The following is a 22,352-nucleotide window of genomic DNA, read 5'->3' as shown; positions in this document are numbered from 1 at the left end:
GACAGAGTGAGAGACAACAGTCAGCCAATCAGATCAGCCAGAAGCTTGTTGTGATCATGTGTTTGAGTTGATGTGAAGACGACTGTTGCTGATGAAGTGAGTCTCTGTGACCTCTGGTTTCTGACCTCTGCTCTCTCTGCTTCTCTCTGCAGCTGATGGTTTTTATAACGCTGGACCTGTGTCTGGATCTGAACCTGAGTCTGGCTCTGGATCTACATCAAAACCTGGACTTTGGTCTCCTCCAGTTGTTGTTGCTCACTTGTATTAACTCTATCAGCTGGTTATTGGTTATTAACCAGTTCTTTCTACAGGACAAAAACAGAGAAACAATCAGCAAAAGTCTTCAAGGTGCATTTGTTGTCATGAAGGAAGTACCAAGTGTGAAACCAGGTTGGTTATAGAAGGTTTCCATCTGTCCAGGTCTTAAAGCAGCAGTCAAAATGAATGACAGGCTGACATGTGAGGAGGATGAGGGGGGACAGAAGGAAAAGGCAGAGTCTCAGCGGCTCCCTGATCCCTCTGATCTAAAAAAGGCTTAGACCAGACCCCTGGGCTTCTTCAACAGGTTTTTCAAATCCTGTTTAATTCTGCTCCTTATTGTCCAGTTTCATATAAAGCTACTTTGTTTGAATACAGCACAGTCCAATACTCCTGAAGGTTTTTATAGGACGTCACTGTCATTGATCAGTTTCTTCAGCTCACACTATAAATGTGGCTCAGTCATTATATGTTTTCTACTTGATTTTTTCAGCTTCAGCAAATAACCTAAAAAACTGGCAGAAACCCTGCATTAGCTTGTTTTCCTGTAACTGTTTTGTTCTGAAAGTGTTTTCTTTTTGAAATGACATTCTGGAATTTATTCATAATAAAAACAACCAACCAAACCTCCATGTGTGAAGAGGATGGATGATCTTCCTCTATCAGTATAAATCTGATAACAATGAATGTGATTTTCTTTCAGCCTTAGCATTTATTAATAATCTGACTAGCACCGCAACTAGCACCGGAAATGATCTATGGATTAGCCTGAGCCAATCACCAACCAGGAACTGTGAGCAGTGGGCGTGGCTGTCAATTACGGCATTTTAAACTCTGAGCGCCACGTGTTCAGGTGTTCTCCAGGTGTTCGCCGAATCTGCAGCAGAAACCTGCAGCCCGTTGAAGCAGCACAACCAAGACCCGAACCTTTTCTCCCTTGCCATCCCAAACGCGGGGCTGGATCAAGAAGGACCAGCGCCTTGACGTCTGAAGTTGCCTGCCATTAAACACGAAGAAGTAGAAAGGCGCGATTGACAAAGGTCAACTTTTTCTTTAGGTCAGTCCGGTGGAAAAACCTGTGGCGGCTCAGTGTGACGCAGTTTTAACCATGAGCCCTGTTAGCAGGCCCACCGACGGTCGGTTGTCCTGGGCCCACTAACTTTTCCATAAGCTGCTGGAATCTAGTCCAAATCCACTTTATTTGGTAGCCTGTGCATAAAAGCTTCTTTTTATCTTTCTGGGTTTTCTTGGTTCACACTATTTGACTTTCCCTTCATATAATATAAATAAAAGAAATAAACAAACAGAAAAAGTCAAAGCAGGAAGTGACAGCAAAGCCATTGAAGATGAAACTAGTTGAAGCTCATTATTATTCAGGAGACCAGGTGGCGTTCAGTTCACATCAGCCTTGGACATGATTTGGTTCTGGCCATGAAAGACCCAGGGTGAGCCTGCCTGTTGTTTTGGGTTGGAGCCACAAACTGGAGCTGCACTGGGGGTTTTCAGGGCCCAGTATAGAGTCCAGCAAGTGTTCAGACCGACCCTCCCAGCTCACCTGAGCTTTGGGTTTATGTAGCAGCTTAAAGTGCAGAGTCTGAATGAGGCTGTGCTCACTCTGAGCAATAAATGAAGCAAACTCCTTGACCCCATGTGACCAGACTGACTGTTTCCCTTTCTCTTTCCAATATCCAATGTGAGGTCTGCCAAATAGTAAGGACATTGTTTTCTTGTAATACTTGGCCGCCATGACTCTGTGTCTGTCCTTTCCTGGCCCCTGGGCCAAAGTGAAGCCTGTAGTGGTTCTTTTAGTGGTTTCTGTGCAGGGGTTAGGGTCAGGGTCTTTCTCTCCCCTCATGAGGTCTGTGTTCAGGTTCTTGGTGCTGTAGGTCAAAGGTTGAACATGGTCACTGTGCCATGGGTGCCCCCCCCCCTCCTTTTCAGTCATGGCAGCCTTGTAACATCTTTAAAAATGTCTCTGTGTGATCTAGCACCTGTTCTTAACTCTGTCCCCTCTTTGTTTTATTTTTCTCATCATGCCCATGAGCCGCCAGTCTGTCAGGTAACATGGCTGCACTGATGCCATGTGTATAATGGCAGCCGTCTGTGGTTTGTTGTCAGACCAGTGGCAGATATTTGTTGGGTCATTGAGGGCGGAGCTTAGTGTAACCTCTGCCCCTCTTTCTCTTGAAGATGGCTGCTACGCCATTCAAACACATCATCAAAAACAAATCCTCATTCAAAAAACCTCAGAAAAAACTCAAAACAAATCAAAAAATCCAAACCCACAAAGAACAGTCAGTGATATTAAAAACATATACACACCCACAAATAAAAACCAAAGAGTCACTGAATAAAATCCCAAATAATCAGTGTGGCCATTATGACAGTGTGTCCTTATTAAAAGGCTCCTTTGGGCCAACACACCCAGCCCGCCAGCTCTCCATCCCCGATTTCAGATTTTTTAAAAACAGATTTCTGATAAAACCCTGGTTCTATAACTATGTGGGGATTTGTTACACAAGACTTAACTGCTGTTCTTTTAAAATGTGTTGGTTTTACCACTGCTACTGCATCGGTTATTTGTGAGTAAGACTGTTAAACTGTTACTGCAGATTTGCACACTACACTGACATGTCCCTGCTTTTTCATTTTTTATATCTACATTATTCAGTAGAAAGTATATTAATAAAATGCTTGAAGCACAACATGCACAAGCCTAGCTTCACATTTTGTGTTGAAATAATTTTATAAATGTTATCACCGTTCTGCTCTGTGACCTGACACTTGAAGGTAATGGGACCAGTTTGGAATTTCAAAAGCAGTTCAGTTTCTCCCACTGTTCTTGTTGTAAGAAGGGCTCATGAAAACCATATACTGTAACTGACTGTAGATGAGAATTAAGCTTCATAGGTTTTTGCATTATGACAGAATTGAATAGTCAACACTTCACTCTTTGCTCTTTTTTTATTATTGGCTCACTAATTTCTGAGAAACAGAACAGGACTACATACGTGCTACACTTACCAACAGAATGGGTAGCCTAAAGCTTTGCCTAAAGTTCTGTACACAAGCACATTTTGGTGCAGTGGATTAATCAGCGACACTGTAAACCAAACGAAAGAAACCTGACATGGTGTGCAACTTTACTGACTCTCAAAGTGCGGACATGACTGGAGTATGGGTTCATACACAGTAGCAATGTTTTGCTATTACAGTCCAAGTTTAGTGCAGAACAGTGTTGCACCAGCAGCTGGATGTTGGCACAGTTCATGTGTTAGCAAATCAGAAGAAACTTTATAGTGTGATAAGTGAAGGTGTCCTTGAAGAAAATGGCGACCTGCAAACTGGAACTGATGTTTTTAGTGATTTTGAAGAGCCCTCTTATCGAACACCCTCTTCCCAGGAGCTGTACCTCACCTGGACTTCAGGTCATGTAATGCACAATCCAGGACTCAATAAGTTCAGTGAAAGCAGCTTCATGGACCTGGTGCTGCCCCCTGATCAGCTCTAGCTGTGTTTTATCTCATCCTCACACTGTAGCTCAAATACCATCTGCAGTCTTGTCTTGGGGTACGTGACCTTCACTGACAAAGCTGGACTCTCAACACCAATGGGAGGGGCTGCAGGCACTGGAACCCATGACCTGAGACAAGTAGAGGTCAAATGGCAACATGTGCCAGAAAAAGCAAACAACCATGTAACATTATACACATGGCATCAGTGCAACATAAAAACCTGTCAGTACGGTGCAGCCATTCAAACTGCTCCGGGTGTGTGTTCTCGGTGTGTGGGTTAAATGCAGAGGGGAATTTCGAGTATGGCTCACCATACCTAACAAGAATAGACACTTTCACTTTTTTTTTCGATTTGGATATTGAGAGCATGCGACAACCGTTTGCGTGATATCAAGTTACTCCAAGAAACAACAGCGTAAAAAGGCATTACCCACTGTTTATTTTACATATGGACAATGAATTGCACTTCATGCACGGACCATTTCAGCCTGCACCTATTTTCCCCGTGTGATTACTTCCCACTAATAAACATCTAAGCAGTTCAGAGATTTACTTAGACCGCTATGGCACTGAATCGCTTCCGTTCCACGTATATACGTGCGCGCCGAGCTAAAATGATTTCACAAGTATTGGTGGTGGCGACGAGCACACAGAACTCTAGAAGTGAAACTGTCCACAGTCAGACCCGCAGTCAGAGATGGATAAGTTTAAGACGGTTCTGAACATTGCCAACAAACAGACAAACCTTGGTTTTGGGTTGGTCGCCGTGCTGACGGCAGGGGGAGAGCAAATCTTCTCCTCGGTGGTGTTCAAGTGTCCCTGCAACGGGCTGAACTTCTTGTACGGTATGGTGTTCCTGTTGGTCCCCGCTTTGGCTCTGCTGCTTATGGGTTACATCTTAAGTAAGAAGACGTGGAAGCTGTTCACGGGTCTCTGTCAGCGCAGGGCCAAGCTGTGTCGCTGGAGGAAGCTGGCAGCCGCCGGGATGGTCCTCTGCCAGATTAGCACCACCGCGCTGGTGGCGCCTTCCAGCTGGATTGCGGTTGCCTTGCTCAACGGCAACTACTATGAATGTGCGATGACGGGGACCAATGTGAGCGCTTACAACAAACGTCTGTGCAGTGTTACGGACTATCAGGCCCAGTGTGAGAAAGAGGTGTACCGGTTCCCCTGTAGGAGAGACAGCAGTGTACCAATGAGTGCCAGAGAAGATGTTCTGCTCAGCCTCAGAGCTCAGTCTCAGGTCAGGGCTTAATAGTGTGTTGTCTTCTAATTAATGGAGTAAAAATGTCAATTATTTCTCACACACCTGTGCAACCATTCATTACAGCTTCAGTGGAAAAAGCAATGAATGTTCAGATTTAGTGTTGAAACTTTTTTTCTGTGTGAAAGTAAATATTTCACGTTAATTCGTGTATTCGTTTGCGTATTTTTTTAGCCTAAAAGTAAATTTTAATTTCAGGCCTAAAAAAGAACTAATTCTGTGGTCCTTAAATTCTGTAACCTCGTCAATTTGATTCTTTTTTCTTTTATTTAATGTGTGGGAAAAAGCTAAATTAACATCCTGTGTCTTGTGCCTTGTGCCACAGATTCTGGGCTGGTTGCTCATTTCCTCCATCATGTTGTCCAACCTGCTGCTCACCTGTGTGTCTCGGTGTACCTCACCCATCAGCTACCTGCAGCTCAAATTCTGGAGGGTGTATGCTCAGGAGGAGAGTGACCAGATGGATGCATACACAGCCAAACACGCCAAAGAGCTCGCTCAAAGGAACTTAACAAGCTTCTTCAACCAGACAGCACCTGTAAGCATCATCACCCCATCCAACAAGGACTGGGAGAAAATCTCCTCCCTCTACAAGTTTAACACTAAAGCGCATTACTACAGCACCTTACACCAATATGCGGAGAAGGTGTCTAACAGTGCGATGATGAGGATGGTTTCAGTCAGATCAAGCGATGCTCCTGAAGACAACCCTGCTGTTCTTGGTTTTGTAGATGATGGCAGGATTGAACTCTGAATGCCATCAAAGGACTGTGCTAAAGTTAGATTGCTGATACGATGCTGAGTCCTGATATCCTTATGTACAGAGGCAGAGATCATTTCACATTCTTCAAATAACTATGATTAGTATTAAGTAGGGCATGTAACCTAGCAAAATAACTGTTCACTAACCCAATTGTGTAGATACATCAATTCTACCCTTCATTTAGAAAATATGACCTAATCTACTATCTACTGTCATGACAATGACCTGCCTTACAGCCAGAGCCACAACCTGAAACAAATTAGTTTTATATATGGTGGGGCACAAAACTACCGTTTACCATGGCTGTGGTCTATGTGGAGGAAATGTGTCAAAATGCACTTCCTGTACACTCTCTTCTGCAAATATAATGATATACATATTATATGTACAGAAATGTATCAGCTTTCTGTATACTGAAGAGTGGAACAGGAACAAAAACACCAATAGGCTGAGATCTGTTCTTCCCTCTGTATGTTTTTAATGATAGCAAATCATTGATGAGTGAATGAATACGTTCATTATGCATCATTTGTACCTTTCCTTTTGGTACATTTTGCCAATCCAGGTAAAATAGTTGGAAACAAATATCTGATGTGTGGTCCTCAGATCAAATAAATATGTTCTTCCTTTCATTTATTGAATGACTACTTGACGTGGAAGCAATACAGCTTAAGTTACATCTTTTTTGCCAGCATGAAATTGTTTTCACATTAGATCACAAAAGTTAAAACAAGGTTAATCATAAAAACTAGACCAGCAGTTTTAGTGCAGACTGCCTCAACAAGTACAGGAAGCATAAGAGGGCTGTACATGTGACCAGAAAAAGGAAATCTGCATGTTTCACTACATCAGCCAAAGCAGCTATTCTGAAAAAAAAAAGTGAGTGGATTGGTGTCAAGTTGACAGAAGGAGGAGCCAGCTTTCGGGGAAGGGGTGGGGGCAGATGGACTTGGCTGATTGTTGTTTTCAACTGTAAAAGAACAGTCAACCAGGAATCACTGCAGACTGCCAGATACTGAGGTTTTCACTCTGATCTATTTTATTGTGGCCTTCCTGTTGACACCATGGATAACTTCCAGACTGTCCTGCGCTTTTTTATGAAACAGAAAACCACCATTGGCTACAGTTTCATGGCTCTCATGACTATTGGGGGTGAGCAAATCTTTTCTATGGTTGCCTTTCAGTGTCCCTGCAACCACTCCCAAAACTTTACCTATGGCTTGATTTTTCTACTAGGCCCTGCTATAGTGCTCCTGGTTTTGGGTTTCTTCTTCAGTACCAGTTTGTGGAGGCTTTATACGGGCTGCTGCTTCAATCCCATGAAACTCTGCCCCCGTGGGAACTGCTTCGGCTGCCTTAAGGTGTTTATCAACATCTTCACTAGGGCTTGTGTAGCTCCTATAATGTGGCTCTCAGTGGCAATGCTCAATGGGAGCTTTTATGAGTGTGCTGTCAGTGGCTTGATGATAGCATGTTTTGCAAAAACAAGACCTTGAATTGTCATGAGGAGCTGGCCCGTGTACCCTGTGACCGATCCAAACTGTCAAGTGATGAGCGTATGGAGCTCTTACTTATGCTCAGGGCCCAGTCACAGGTAAGACAAAAACGTGTATATGAGCCTTTGAGCCTACTGCCAAGCCACTGGTCAGCTTGGGGAAGCCACGAAGGCAGCTTGATCAGAGTTGGCATACAGGAATAGAGGAGAGAAGGCCATGGAATAGCCAGGAGCCGTGATAGAGCCAATGATAGAGTGGATACACTATATAGGAGATCGGAAAAGGGAAACGACAAAAACCACAGGAACAGATAAACAGAAAAACGGTAGACACGCACGGCAACAGACAACAGTCACCAGAGCTCGCAGTAAACTCGCATTACGCTCACAGTACGATCCGGAAACCAGGTGGAAAAAGTTGATATAAATAGTGTTCCACCTGATGCTCAGGTGTGGTTAGTTATCTACATACACACAACTACGTACATACACATGAGGAAGCCACGGGGCGTCGATAACCAGAAAAAAAAAATCAATGAAGATGAACATAAAACAACCTGGGACTCTAGGAACACAGGAAATACTTACCCAAACTAAAAGTCCAAAACAGCGAACCATGGACTATGACAGTTTGAACATTCTAAATTGCCTATAATAAAACTGATTAGGGTACATCCAAATCACCTAATGCAGTGTTGCTTCAGCATAAATGGTCTAGCTGTTTTTAACAACATATCAGACATAAATCAATGTAGAATTAGGCATGTATATATATATATATATATATATATATATATACTGTATAACACTTTATGCATATGAATTTTCTTTTAATCATACTAGGACCTTGCACCGAAAAAATCCATATTAACAAAAATACAAACAAATTTACTTATCTTTAAAAGCTTAAGGCATAAAGTGGTTAAGGAACTGAGAAAAGCAAAGTCAGCTTATTTCATGCAGTTGTTTGCTGATTCACAGGGCAATAGCTCGCTTATTTGGAAACATTTGAATAAATTAACCAATCAGAAATACAGTCAAAGTAAAGGTATAACTAAACTGAATATAAATGGAAGGGTCAGTACTGATGCTATGGAAATTGCAAATGAATTGCCACCTTTCTCAAATCAGTTTAGAAACTTGCAGCAAATTTCAATCCTGTTTGTTTATCACATGATGTAGTAAGAGATTCACCTCCATCTTTTTACATGGCACAGGCTGATATGGCAAAATCCATAGAATTATTAATCAACTAATTAGTTCAAAAGCCAAAGATATTTGGTGTAGCTACTTATTTTATTAAAAAACAGAGTGAAACATTGATAAAGCCAATACTGGTAAATTTTGGTATTAATAAATATTTTAAATATTTGGTAAACTGGTGAGTTCCCACAAAACTTTAAAATGGCTGTTGTGACACCAGTTTTTAAGTCTGGAGAAACTTATGACACATAATTATAGACCCATCTCAATTATACCAGTAATCTCTAAAGTTCTTGAAAAGTTAGTGGCTGAACAACTAATGAATTATCTGGAAAAAAAATCAACCCTTAAATCCCAAACAATTTCGACCAAAGTATCCGAGAGAAATGGCTATATGTCATTTTATTTGAAACCATAAAAAGTTCTTTGGATCAGGGAAAAGTAGTGGGAGCAGTGTTTTTAGACTTTAAAAAGGCATTTGATACTGTGAACCATGAAGTACTTATAAATAAATTACATCAATTTAACTTTTCTCAACAAGCTTTAAGCTGGTTTAAATCATGCCTGGATTGCAGGTAGCAATGTGTTAAAATTAACTGTGTGAAGTCATCACTTCTAAAATGCAAACTAGGTGTACCACAAGGTTCAATATTGGGTCCTTTGCTTTTGTGTTTATTTATGAATGATCTATCTGAAAGTTGCAAGGAGGCTGGTTGCCAAATGTATGCAGATGACACAATTGTATATGTAACAGCAGAAACTCGGCTGCAGAGATGTTAACCAGGCAGCTAGCTAGTGTTTCCCAGTGGCTGCAGAATAACTGTTTAATTTTAAATTATACTAAAACAGTTTCAATGTGTTTTTCATTAAAGAACAAAGGTCAGGATACATTTAAAATCAAAATTGACCACAAGGAAATGGAGGAAGTGAGTGATTTTAAGTATTTAGGGGTCATTGTAGACTCTAAACTCAAGTTTGATGCACATATTAGGAAAATAGCTAAGATTATTAAGACAAATTTAAATCGTTTTTGTATAATAAGACCATGCATATCTGTCAAAGCAGCTCAAATGGAGATGCATGCTATGATTCTATCACATATGTCCTACTGTGTGATTGTCTGGGGCCAGGCCTCCCAATCAGTTATCAAGCCTGTAATGGCATTATACAAACAGACTTTAAATGTAATGGATCAGAAACCAATGAGATGGTATCAGTGTCAAATTCTTCAAACGTATAATTTGCTAAGTTTTGATAATTTTTTGAAGTTTTAATTCATAAAAACAATATTTAAGTGTATAAATGGCGTCGCCTTGCTGATACAAAAATATAATAGTGATGGTGGGAAGACCAGAGGTGCAATAAGTGGAAATTGTAGAGTTCGAAGATATAGAACTACTATGGGTCAGTCATCTTCTTCAGTAAAAGGTTCACAATTATGGAAGATGATACCTGTGGAATTAAAATCACAAACAGAACTCTGTGTGTTCTCCACAAAGCTGAAACAATGGGTAAAACAGCAACAGCAATGTGAGCATTGAGCAGCTGGGTGGATCTCTGGATTCACACTGGTAAAGTTTGTGCTTTCTCGCTGTGTGCAGGGTGTCATACACTTTGTGACTTGGTATGGAGTTGTATATGTCCATGGTTGTGTCAATGTTTGTTTTGATTTGTTTTGTTGCTTGTTTTTTCAGGAACAGTGAACAGGCATTGTTGTATATGGGCAGCTGATGCTGTGTGCCTGTGGCACCTGGCCAGTAGTTGGTCTGAAGCCCCTGTCCCTGATAATATTGACATGTTTTTCAAATATATATATTCATTTCTCTGATGTTTGTTTTGATGTAAAAGCCTAACCAGGGACGGGGGCTGCAAATTGTCCTTGTGCTATATGCCCCATGTACACGGCATTGGTTGCCTATGTGCAACAATGCTTAGTGTGCGGTTCCTACTACTTGGTGAACCCTAAGCACAACCTGAACCTCAACTTCCAGACAGCTTCTTCCACACAGAAATCCAAACAGGTCCTGGACTACATTATTGGCCCCTTTTTAGATGTTGCCATTGGATTTGGAGCAGGTGGTTCACCTTGGACTCACCTGTTGGGAGTCCCAGTTAGTGCAGCCTAATAATCCCTCACTCAGTCAGTTGAAATGGACAAAGTCCTGTGAGGACACTCTGGTCCCAACATGTAAGAAACAGTAGACCAGTTGACAGACAAAGCATTACCTTGATACATGTTGCTATTGGACCTTGATCTGTTGTCCAGTGGCCTCGGGCTCCACAGAACCCGACTCTATGGAAACTTTAGTGCCAAAGAGGAACAGTGTGTCAGTTGTGTGGAAATATTTTGGCTTTAAAGAAAGAAGATGCTGCGTGGCATCAAAACCTGCCTTGCTACTGCTGCTGCCTCATGGGCCAAGACTAGCAAGGCTAAAAGGCCGAGCACCACTGTGTCAAATGAACCAATCCCACCCAACATGACCAGATGTTGGAAGGTTTAACTCCATATGAATCGAATTGAAAACATCACATGGAAATTCCTGTTTCTCACAATGACTTTGAATTAAAGTCAGAGATTTTTCATCTTTCTGCACTTTCTTCTTCATGTTAATGTGACATCAATTCACACCTCAGCTAATTTCATCATAACAGCCTGGATGGACCAGTTTCTATTGACACTTGTGTTGTAGGATCCAGGATTTCCTGTGAAGCTCCAACCTTCTCAGTGAAGCTGTGAGAGGAGAACAGGGACAGGCTTCAGGATTGGACAGAAAGACAGAGTGAGAGACAACAGTCAGCCAATCAGATCAGCCAGAAGCTTGTTGTGATCATGTGTTTGAGTTGATGTGAAGACGACTGTTGCTGATGAAGTGAGTCTCTGTGACCTCTGGTTTCTGACCTCTGCTCTCTCTGCAGCTGGGAATGGTGATGGTCTTCATAAAGCGGGACCTTGACCTGAGTCTGGATCTCGATCTATATCAAAACCTGGACTTTGGTCTCCTCCAGTTGTTGTTGCTCACTTGTATTAACTGTATCAGCTGGTTATTGGTTATTAACCAGTTCTTTCTACAGGACAAAAACAGAGAAACAATCAGCAAAAGTCTTCAAGGTGCATTTGTTGTCATGAAGGAAGTAACAAGTGTGAAACCAGGTTGGTTATAGAAGGTTTCCATCTGTCCAGGTCTTAAAGCAGCAGTCAAAATGAATGACAGGCTGACATGTGAGGAGGATGAGGGGGGACAGAAGGAAAAGGCAGAGTCTCAGCGGCTCCCTGATCCCTCTGATCTAAAAAAGGCTTAGATCAGACCCCTGGGCTTCTTCAGCAGGTTTTTCAAATCCTGTTTAATTCTGCTCCTCATTGTCCAGTTAAATATAAAGCCACTTTGTTTGAATACAGCACAGTCCAATACTCCTGAAGGTTTTTATAGGACGTCACTGTCATTGATCAGTTTCTTCAGCTCACACTATAAATGTGGCTCAGTCATTCTATGTTTTCTACTTGATTTTTTCAGCTTCAGCAAATAACCTACTTTCTATCTACTGTGCACAGAGGACTGAACCTGGAGTTTCTGATCAACACACCTTTGGTTACTGCATCACATCTTCATCCTTCTCTTCTTCTACCTCTCACCCACTTCTTCTTCTTCTGTGGTGGTGGTGGTGGTGAGGCCTTTCTCTGAGCTGCTGGAGGAAAAACTGGAAGAAAACCCAGATTGGCTCATTTTCCTGCAACTGTTTTGTTCTAAAAGTCTATTCTCTTTGTAAATAAACAGTTTTTCCGTGAGGCTTTTATTTTGAAATTACATTCTGGGTTTTTGTTTATCATGTTTTTTTTTTTTTTCATTCATTCTTGGGAGGGATCACGTGTCTACACTTGTGTTGTATATATACCCGGGTCCTTTCATCTTTGATTCAAGGCCCTTTTAAAGTCTTTGTAAATAAACAGACATAGATACAGGTCCTTGAAAGTACTTGGATTTATTTTGTGCAAGAAGTTTTCTGTAAAAAAATTTCTCCAACACTTCATGGCCATATATTACAATATACACATACTGACTTGGTTGATCCATGTTAGTTTCGTGTATTAAACTACTACGATGGTCCCTGAACGTGTCAGACTCACCGTGAAACAGGCAAAAATAGGCTGAAACCGCTGAAACGTGATGCCTGGAAAATGCAAGTTTCCAGATATTTGGCTCAGCAAAGAAGATTAGAAAGAAAGTCTGGCCAGAGATCCAAAGGACCGTCACTTGTCCAGGTCCAGAGCCTGTTGTAAACCTGTCAAAGTGGAGGGAGAAGCAGCTGGCTCTACACACAAGACGGTACTTCGGGAATCGGAAGCAGGTCAGTCCATAGAAATGTTGATTGAATGTTGGCTGCCAGCTGTTTTTAGCTCTTATTGAAATGTGAGTCCCGAAGGCTGTTGAGTTGATGTGGAGACATTTGCACCAGCTCTGCAATCGACACTCCAGTCACATCACGTTCATTTATATGGCGCCTTATACAACACGTTGATTTAAAGAAGCGGTTCTCAAAGTGTGGTACGGGTCCCAGTAGTGGTACTCAGGCTCCCTCTAGTGGTACACAGAGGAATCACTAAATTAAATATCAATTCCTGTTAAAACAACACATTGTCATTGAATCTTTGAGTATATTTGTCCATTGAAGTACAGGACAGTTTTTATTGAACTTTTAGGTCCAAGTCATTTGAATGGAATCATTCTTTCCCTTTTTTATTCAGCTGTGTGTAAGCACAGTGCAGTTCTAATGTTCAAACTGTGGATTTCCAATGTTAAAGTGTCTGACAACAAGAAATCTTCTTCTTAGGAAGAAAACTGCCTGGTTTTTTTAACTGTGCAGAGCTGTAGCTGAATAGTTAGGCCCACTACGCTACTGGATTTTAATGTTGGTCTTTATGGTGGAACTTGGTCTAAAAAGTTGGAGAACCACTGATTTAAAGCAGCTTTACAGTATTAAATCTGAAAAAAGTGTCAGTGTCACTTTGAGTTGGAATTCCAACTTTAAGCAGCTCTCCAGTGTGGAGCTAGCTAATGAGAAAATCTGTTTATTAGTGAATGCAAAAAGAAAAAATCATTCCATTAAAGTGATAGTTTGGTTTGCACAGATTAAAGCTTCATCTAGCTCAGGACTGTTTGGATTATTAGAGCATTAGAAGGTTTTTTAAGGGAGCTAATGTTGGGATTAAATCATTTCTCCAAGAATCAAATGTCTCATCACTTCCCTTTATTTTGTTCCATGTCCAGATGTCTGACAAAAGGAGATGTGATGACTGTCTGTCATCTCATTGTTTCTGCCAAATATAGATATTTTTTGTGTTGTCAAAAATCTTAGTAATTGTACAATAGTAATATCATTGTTGGACATTTCCAAAAGCTGAAGTGATGACCTCATTTATTAGTTAGAATATGTGTAACTCCATATATTTCTCCAATTGTAAAAAGTGAGGAATAGAACAAAGCCTACTGATTGATTCATTGGTGAAATACAATTAGTCGATTAGTCGATTGTTGTAATAATCGTTAGATGAATGGATGATCAAAATAATGGTTTGTTGCAGCCCCATCAGTGGGATCAGGAGGTTTACCAAGATATTGTATGTGTCACCCATTGGAAATCAAATATTGTGTTAGCATATGTAGGCTATAAGCTAATTGGGTTCTGATGCATACAGTGGGTATGGAAAGTATTCAGACCCCTTTAAATTTTTCACTCTTTGTGTCATTGCAGCCATTTGCCAAAAATCAAAAAAGTTCATGTTATTTCTCATTAATGTACACTCAGCACCCCATCTTGACAGAAAAAAACAGAAATGTAGAAATTTTTGCAAATTTATTAAAAAAGAAAAACTGAAATATCACATGGTCATAAGTATTCAGACCCTTTGCAGTGACACTCATATTTAACTCACATGCTGTCCATTTCTTCTGATCCTCCTTGAGATGGTTCTGCTCCTTCATTGGAGTCCAGCTGTGTTTAATTAAACTGATTGGACTTGATTAGGAAAGGCACACACCTGTCTATATAAGACCTTACAGCTCACAGTGCATGTCAGAGCAAATGAGAATCATGAGGTCGAAGGAACCGCCCAAGGACCTCAGAGACAGAATTGTGGCAAGGCACAGATCTGGCCAAGGTTACAAAAGAATTTCTGCAGCACTCAAGGTTCCTAAGAGCACAGTGGCCTCCATAATCCTCAAATGGAAAAAGTTTGGGATGACCAGAACTCTTCCTAGACCTGGCCGTCCAGCCAAACTGAGCAATCGTGGGAGAAGAGCCTTGGTGAGAGAGGTAAAGAAGAACCCAAAGATCACTGTGGCTGAGCTCCAGAGATGCAGTAGGGAGATGGGAGAAAGTTCCACAAAGTCAACTATCACTGCAGCCCTCCACCAGTCGGGGCTTTATGGCAGAGTGGCCTGACGGAAGCCTCTCCTCAGTGCAAGACACATGAAAGCCCACATAGAGTTTGCCAAAAAACACATGAAGGACTCCCAGACCATGAGAAATAAGATTCTCTGGTCTGATGAGACCAAGATTGAACTTTTTGGTGTTAATTCTAAGCGGTATGTGTGGAGAAAACCAGGCACTGCTCATCACCTGCCCAATACAATCCCTACAGTGAAACATGGTGGTGGGAGCATCATGTTGTGGGGGTGTTTTTCAGCTGCAGGGACAGGACGACTGGTTGCAATTGAAGGAAAGATGAATGCGACCAAGTACAGAGATATCCTGGAAGAAAACCTCTTCCAGAGTGCTCAGGACCTCAGACTGGGCCGAAGGTTCACCTTTCAACAGGACAATGACCCTAAGCACACAGCTAAAATAACAAAGGAGTGGCTTCGGAACAACTCTGTGACCGTTCTTGACTGGCCCAGCCAGAGCCCTGACCTAAACCCTATTGAGCATCTCTGGAGAGACCTGAAAATGGCTGTCCACCAACGTTCACCATCCAACCTGACAGAACTGGAGAGGATCTGCAAGGAAGAATGGCAGAGGATCCCCAAATCCAGGTGTGAAACACTTGTTGCATCATTCCCAAGAAGACTCATGGCTGTACTAGCTCAAAAGGGTGCTTCTACTCAATACTGAGCACAGGGTCTGAATACTTATGACCATGTGATATTTCAGTTTTTTTTTTTTAATAAATTTGCAAAAATTTCTACATTTCTGTTTTTTTCTGTCAAGATGGGGTGCTGAGTGTACATTAATGAGAAATAAAATGAACTTTTTTGATTTTGGCAAATGGCTGCAATGACACAAAGAGTGAAAAATTTAAAGGGGTCTGAATACTTTCCGTACCCACTGTATATAAATACAGAGAAAGCTGTGGTCCATTAAAAGCTGAGGTCCTGTGGTGTTTGAACATGATGGAGTCTCTGCTCTTTCAATACCATTGAAGGGAAAGGTCAATGAAATGATGTGACCTTTCACCTATGACATCATTTTTGAGATTCCCAGGTTCAGTGCAGCAAAGTACCAAATGCCAGAGTTTGATTGACAGTCACAGATCCGTATGCAAAGATTTGTGTTTGTATGATTTTATAAGCTTCAATATGATTTCCCAGTCAAAGGAGGTGCTGAAATCTGACTTTGTGGTGACTGTACTTTTGAAAACACACAGTCTCACCCTCACAAATAAAAATGTCTTTGACTTCAATCTCTTTCTTTGTTCTTTCCTTTTAGCTGAGCTGTTTGCTGCAATGTTCTCTGACTGCAAAGACTTTTGCCTGTGGAACAACAAAGTCCATGGACATTTGTACGCATGGTTTGGCTCCACATTTCAAACAGCTGTGTAAAAAACTCTCCTCTGATAGGGAGGACTATGGCCTTCTCTTTGATGAGAGCCTTAACAGAACAACACAATCAAAGCAAGGTGACTTTCATGTCCGTTTATGGGATGGGGACAAACTTGGGACGAGATCTGACCTGCATTAGACCTTAAATCAGTCTGAGTAGTACTGAAAATCTGCCCAAAGAAAACAGTTCAGATCTTCATGGATGGACCAAATGTGAATTGGTGTTTTTATTCAGAAGAGCCTGATGTGCAGATTCATCAAAAAAGACATCATGAAGGAAGCAGCACCACCTCATAAATTTCTGGACGTTGAGGTGGGAGATCAAGCTTGTCACGTTGACTCCTCACAGGTGGACTTGGGTTTTGTTACAGGAAGAGTTTTGAGGGACTTGTCCACATTGAAGACAATAGGACAGAAAACACTCCTGCTCTTCAAACACACTTGAAAGAAGTTCTTGGTTTTAACTGTCCAGAAGTTCATGGAGAAGTCCCCCCTCAAATATCCTCGTCTCTCACCTTTCCTTCCTGGATCCAAGGAAAATGGCCTTCAAAGATGCAGGTGTCAGAATAACTAAGTTCAGGAAGGCTTTGACAAACCTTGTGCATGTCCACCGTGTAAATGAAGAAGACTGTGACGACTTAATTCGACTCTACAGTCAATTCATAGATGAGATTGTGCTGCTTCAGAGTTCAGTTTTCCCACTTGGATCCATACGCAGACAGGGTTGACACATTTTTGCATGAGAGGAAGTCCACACAGAAACCATATGAAAAGCTATGGAGAGACTGCTGCCAACTCCTCCTCCTCTCACATGGCCAAGCCTCTTGTTGGAACTGGAATGTCCTCCCTCAGTTCCGCGTGTTCGTTTAATTGATAAAACGGAGGAGATAAATGTGGTCCCAAATTAGCCATTTATTAAAACACACTGAATAAAGCAGTTACAGAGCTCTGGGTCAAACTCTCCTTAGCCAATAACAGTCTTCGTCAGTTCATGAAGTCTGACTGCCTATTTTTCCCTTAACCCGGTGATAATATTACAGAATGAAATGTGCAATCTTTAGGAAGCTGGCGTGTTCTTCTCCCATAGGTTGAGAACGGTGGGATGTCCTGAAATATCACTGTTGCTATGCTTCCAGGCAGAGGTCAACCTGCCCTGTAAGACAGAGTTCAACAACAAAAGCACCAGGCACATTCTTTCTGATGTTATGTCTAGTTCACTTCTTGCACTGTGAGAAACCTTGCAATTACTGAAAAACATGTTCATCTCTAAACTGCTACTGTTTTGCACATACCAAAATGCTTCATGAATATACTATAATAATGCCTTATACTTTAAGCTGTAATGTAATAAAAGTAATAATTCCCACACTCTGTAGAGTGTGGATTTTCAGTCGGCCGTCAAGTTGAGGATCAGAACCTTTCAGAAGATCGGTATGTGGCCCAGAGGTGCATTTTGGACCTCGGGGCTGTGGGTGGCACCAAGAATGTCCCAACTGACAAACCGCTATTGATGTCAGGTGGTGGTGCCCGACAGAGATACATTACACATCTTGAGGATATGAGAAGAAAGAGAGATGATGTGGAAAAAAACACTAAGAGAAAATATGTGCTGGATGAAATTGAGGAAGTTAAAAGGAAGAAGAAAAGACTGAAAGATGACATAGATGCACTTGAGACCTCTGCTGACAAATTGGCTCTCCAGGCAGAGAAAACAGCCAAGCTAGGGTGACCATATTTTGATTTCCAAAAAAGAGGACGATCGGCACGGCCTCCAGACGAATTCAGACAAGCTTCTTGGTGGTTGATGAACATTATTTATTATACTTCAATGGTGCAGAATTAACCTCTGTAATAAAATAAAATGAAATCTGTAAAAACTTATAACAAAATAATAGCTCTCTTAGACTCTTCAAATAAATAATTGAATATTGTTCTAAATATGAACTATTCTGTTCCAGCTTCAACAATATATCTCTTAAATGTAATAAAATAAATAACAGAAGAGTCTCACAAAGACAAAAAAATTTAAACAAAAATAATCGAGAATTTTCATCTTTAGTTTTCTTCTTCATCCTGCTTCTCTTCTTCATATGTACCGGCTTTGCACACGGTGCACTCCGCCTCCCACTTGTCCCGACCGGGACAGTATGTGGGAAATTTTCTATGCAGTTCATCGGTGAAGCTGCACTTACGCTTCGGCATTTTCCCTGCTATAGTTCCTGCTATACTGCTCCGCTCTCTGCTCTGATCCCTGTCTGTGTCTGTGTGTTTGCGCGCGCGGCGCAGACCTGCCCACAAGGCAGCCTCCCGGTAATTACGTCGCGCAAAAAAGTAGTACCCTAGTATTGTGTGCAAAACGCCAGTCAATCTACGTACACGCGTAATGGTCCTATGAAAAACCGGACATTTTCGTGAATTTATAAAACCCGCCAGGTCTCTCTGCTGAAACCTACATACGAAGACTTTAAAGAGTTTAGTTGAGGTGCAAACAGTTTGGCCTTTAGCGTCACAGTCCACAGGCTGTATCATCACTGTAGTCCAGGTTCCTGTTCAGGCTTTAAGGTCTTTAAATAGGATCATCGGAGACCGGCCGGATTCGGCTCTATTCCGTTCTCGTGTGTGACGTTGAACTTAGTTGAATCAGGGTTCGGCATCTTCCCAGCAGGGACAGAGACTGATGCTGTACAGTTTCCTCTGCACAAGTACAACAGTATTAGCAATAAAATCCAGCTGAAGTAGTAAAAGTAGTCACTAAGCAGAAAACCAACTAAAAGTATCAGAAAAATACTGTGCAGTCCAAAGTCCAAGCTTTGTCTCTGTAATGTAGTTCTGTAGAAAGTAGCAGTGAATGGGAAAGTACTCAAGTCCAAATACCTCAAATACCTGACCAAGTGCTGTATTTAGTTTCAGCCACTAGATGGAGACACAACATTGTGGTTTTATGTCGTTTTTCTTCTCTCTCAACTTATTTTGTGTCTTTTTGTGTCATTGTTCATCTGTTTCTTGTTGTTTTGCATCTTTTGTGGTTTTGACCTGAGCTCTGTGACTTTCAAACTAGTCTGATGCCCCTTCATCCAGAGACACAGGCCCAAGGGCCCCTGAGCTCTCAGGCCCCTGGTTAATCCAGCCCTGATGATTAGACAGTTTCCAGCAGCAGCTCTATGGACTCTGGGCTCCTCATACACACAGATCAACACATTTGAATGACATTCAATAAATAGACACTTTCTATGTGACATATTGTGAAGCTGGACTTTGGAGAATAATCCTCCTTTTAGCCAAACAAAGCAGTGTAGAGTGTGATCTCTAGTCCCAACTCTGTCTGTCACATATATGAGAACCTGTGCTTATGTCATTATATGCAACATTGGCCTGTGACAGATGCTGATTGTTTCTGCTGTGCTCTTTTTATCAGTTAGAAAGAAAACAACTGTGTTGTCAGTCTTTGACCATGTTTAAAGTGCATTCATTTATGCAAAGCTTGGCTTGATTGGTTCCACAGACTTTCTACATGTGGCCAATTATATTTGGACACTAGAGCCTTTTCTAACCAGTCAAATATGAAACATAACTGTGGTTTTTGTTCTACATGTTCTCTGTATAGAACGTTGGGATCCTGGTAGGAAATGGACAGAAAAGCTGCATCTGTGTGTGTGTGTGTGTGTGTGTGTGTGTGTGTGTGTGTGTGTGTGTGTGTGTGTGTGTGTGTGTGTGTGTGTGTGTGTGTGTGTCCTCAGCCTGAACTGTTTCCTCATACTCTTCTCACCTGTTCACGCCTCCTGAATCACACAGGTGATTTCCAGTAAATGGAAAGGGGCGGGGCCACAGTGAGTAACCAATCAAAGCACAGAGGCTGCAGCTGTTTGATCAGAAAACATTGGAAGAGGACAGAGGAGACCTGGAGACCTGTGAGTACTGATCCAATTTTATGTTTCATGTCAGACTTTATCAGAGTCATGTGGTTTCTCAGCCTGATAGAAAGTGATGTCAGTAACTCTGACACATCTGGATCTGGATTTAAAGGGGTGAGGGTGGTCTCTGGTCTGTAAGAGTCTTGTGATGTCAGTAACTCTGACACAGCTGGATCTGGATTTAAAGGGGTGAGGGTGGTCTCTGGTCTGTCAGTGTCTTGTGGTGTCAGTGATGCCAGTAACTCTGACACATCTGGATCTGGATTTAAAGGTTCTATCTGTTTAGTTTCTTTTCAGTCATTTTGTAGAGGTGAGAACTCTGACACAAAACATGTTGTTATTGTTGTTTTATGTAATAATCTAAAAATATTATGTCAGACCTTCTTGGGGGGTCAGGTTCTGGTTGGTGGGTCCAAAAATCAGCCTTAAAGGTCCAGCACACCTACAGTAAAATATTCCAAACGACATGACTGCCTCATTGCCAAGTCATACAGCAATTTGAAATGACAGTCAACAAGTATGTGGCCTCACATCTGTGTGTGTCTGTGGCTGTTGGTTAATGTGTGTTTGGCTGGGACTGACCTGAACACACTGGTTTTTCCAGACTCTGTGTGTGTATGTGCGTGTGTGTAGTTTGGTGTGTCTGGGTGTGACTGACATGAACAGACTTGTCCTTGATTTTCTGTCTCTGTCTCTCAGAAACCTTCCCTCTGAACTCTGTGCCAGGGGTCCAAAGTCAGTCAGGATCCTACAGACCTGGTACTTTAGGATCTAAAGGCTTTTGATAGGCAGGTAGGAAAAACGTCATGTTCCAGTCAGACCCACAGGCCTGCTAATTGTTAGGCGTCATAATATTGTGAAGAAGAGAAATATTTCTTATTTCTTCATCATCTTTGTCAGACCTTGGAGCCCTGTTTTGGTCTGTGGTTGCACTTGTTTCCCCACCTCTGTTTGTGTTTGGGTCTAATAGTCTTATTGTTTCCTGGATGTGAGAGTTTTCCAGACTCTGCCTGACTCCATTTTAAAGTCCACAGAGAAGAAGAAGGAGGAAACAGGAAGTGGGAAGCAGGGTGAGTGTTAATATGACACCTGCACATATTGATCCATCTCATTGATGAATGTTGGGATTGAGTCTGGTTTAGACTTGTGTTTCCTGACGTCACAGTCACATTGTGTCTCTGGGATGGTTCCATCAAACTAATGTCCAATCAATAAGAAGCTGCTGCTGTTACAGGGGGACAGCTGACTGGGTTTGTTCCTCTGGTCTCCAGGGTCCCTGGTTTCCCTCTCAGACCACAGAAGATGAGTCTTTGTGGGGGAGAAGAGGAGGACAGACCAGGGTCTTCAGGATCCAGCACTCTGCCTGTGAAGAGAAGAAATTCCTTAAATCTTCATCCAGACTTCAGTCCTGAATCTGGACCCCCAGACTCAGGGTAAGAGTCAGTTTCTAGTGTAAACTGAGCTGAAGATGAGTCCATGGTCCAAATGTCTCTATCAGTCTGTGGACATGTGGAGTGGACACAGTTCACTACTCAACATGTATGGACATTTACATCCAGCACATTAAGTGTTTGTGTTTGCAGAGGGGGGTACCCCAGAAAGAGACCATGGTCTCCAGGATCCAGCTGTCTGTCCATGAAGAGTGACTGGTCCAAAGAGATATTTCCTCCAAATTTCAATCGTGAACCTGGACCCCCAGACTCAGGGTAAGAGACAGTTTCTGGTGTAAACTGAGCTGAAGATGAGTCTGTGGTCTGGAAGACAAAATCCTGATCCACTAACATCAGGTGTCCTTTCCTGTGATTCATTAAAAAAACCAAAACAATGCAGTGCTGTGGTGCAGGAGACCCGCTGGCTTCCCTTTGAGCTGCACTCTATGGTTGAGAGGAGATACCCAACTTTAAATATATATAGAATATATCAAATTTAGGCTGTGGGCAGAAAACGGACTTTTGTGCTGGAGGATCAGATATTTAGTCCGAAAAAACCTGTTTCCTGGAAACATTTCAGGCCGACTGACACCAATCAACATATTTGTGGTTGGAATTTCTAAGAGGCCGTGTCAGTAGTTAGTGTAGTCCCCGACAGAAACAACAGACCGAAGCTCATCAGCATTTAAATACAGTCGT

General features: G+C 41.9%; 4 protein-coding genes, 1 long non-coding RNA gene and 1 pseudogene across 6 annotated transcripts in view; 4 read left to right on the top strand and 2 right to left on the bottom strand.

Annotated features, from left to right (window-relative positions):
* The window catches only part of LOC113143885 (zinc finger protein 208-like), a 905,597-nt pseudogene that overhangs the window by 591,079 nt on the left and 292,166 nt on the right, over positions 1–22,352 (bottom strand).
* LOC113143888 (NACHT, LRR and PYD domains-containing protein 5-like) overlaps positions 1–22,352 on the top strand; it is a 267,626-nt gene that overhangs the window by 12,682 nt on the left and 232,592 nt on the right. The window contains exon 11 of one of the 2 annotated variants that reach the window (XM_026329492.2): positions 153–886. The exons of the other annotated variant lie outside the window; for it this stretch is intronic. Coding sequence (XP_026185277.1) covers positions 153–156 — 4 coding nt within the window. The 3' untranslated portion in view covers positions 157–886. Of the gene's footprint in view, positions 1–152; positions 887–22,352 lie in introns of those variants that run through there. 2 annotated transcript variants of the gene reach the window in all.
* On the bottom strand, positions 591–12,086 carry LOC113143915 (uncharacterized). The gene is made up of 2 exons (XR_003297098.2): positions 12,025–12,086; positions 591–765 (listed from the first exon to the last, which is right to left on the bottom strand). It is a non-coding gene; the product is annotated as an uncharacterized LOC113143915 (long non-coding RNA).
* Positions 4,052–6,432, top strand: calhm6 (calcium homeostasis modulator family member 6). Its single transcript, XM_026329535.2, has 2 exons — positions 4,052–5,016; positions 5,363–6,432. Exons 1-2 carry the CDS (start codon positions 4,471–4,473, stop codon positions 5,789–5,791), a joined length of 975 nt encoding a protein of 324 aa, XP_026185320.1. The 5' UTR covers positions 4,052–4,470; the 3' UTR covers positions 5,792–6,432.
* Positions 6,767–8,039, top strand: LOC113136221 (calcium homeostasis modulator protein 5-like). Its single transcript, XM_033325122.1, is given in 2 exon segments — positions 6,767–7,258; positions 7,261–8,039. Coding segments are annotated over 2 exon segments (633 nt in total). The 5' UTR covers positions 6,767–6,864; the 3' UTR covers positions 7,500–8,039.
* The window catches only part of LOC113143886 (NACHT, LRR and PYD domains-containing protein 12-like), a 48,590-nt gene continuing 46,292 nt past the window's right edge, over positions 20,055–22,352 (top strand). The window contains 5 exon segments of the mRNA XM_026329490.1: positions 20,055–20,220; positions 20,923–21,015; positions 21,251–21,293; positions 21,495–21,656; positions 21,807–21,929. Coding sequence (XP_026185275.1) covers positions 21,526–21,656; positions 21,807–21,929 — 254 coding nt within the window. The 5' untranslated portion in view covers positions 20,055–20,220; positions 20,923–21,015; positions 21,251–21,293; positions 21,495–21,525.

The sequence above is a fragment of the Mastacembelus armatus genome, unplaced genomic scaffold (assembly GCF_900324485.2).
Source record: "Mastacembelus armatus unplaced genomic scaffold, fMasArm1.2, whole genome shotgun sequence".
Taxonomy (NCBI): Eukaryota; Metazoa; Chordata; class Actinopteri; order Synbranchiformes; family Mastacembelidae; genus Mastacembelus; species Mastacembelus armatus.
Note: the sequence above shows the minus strand (reverse complement) of the source record. Positions and strands in the feature narration are given on the sequence as shown.

What these genes read in the sequence shown, in the direction of transcription:
- calhm6 (XM_026329535.2), top strand. Translation starts at nt 4,471, where the DNA reads ATGGATAAGTTTAAGACGGTTCTGAACATTGCCAACAAACAGACAAAC. An exon ending in GCCTCAGAGCTCAGTCTCAG is followed by an intron (nt 5,017 to 5,362) that starts GTCAGGGCTTAA and finishes CTTGTGCCACAG; the next exon opens with ATTCTGGGCTGGTTGCTCAT.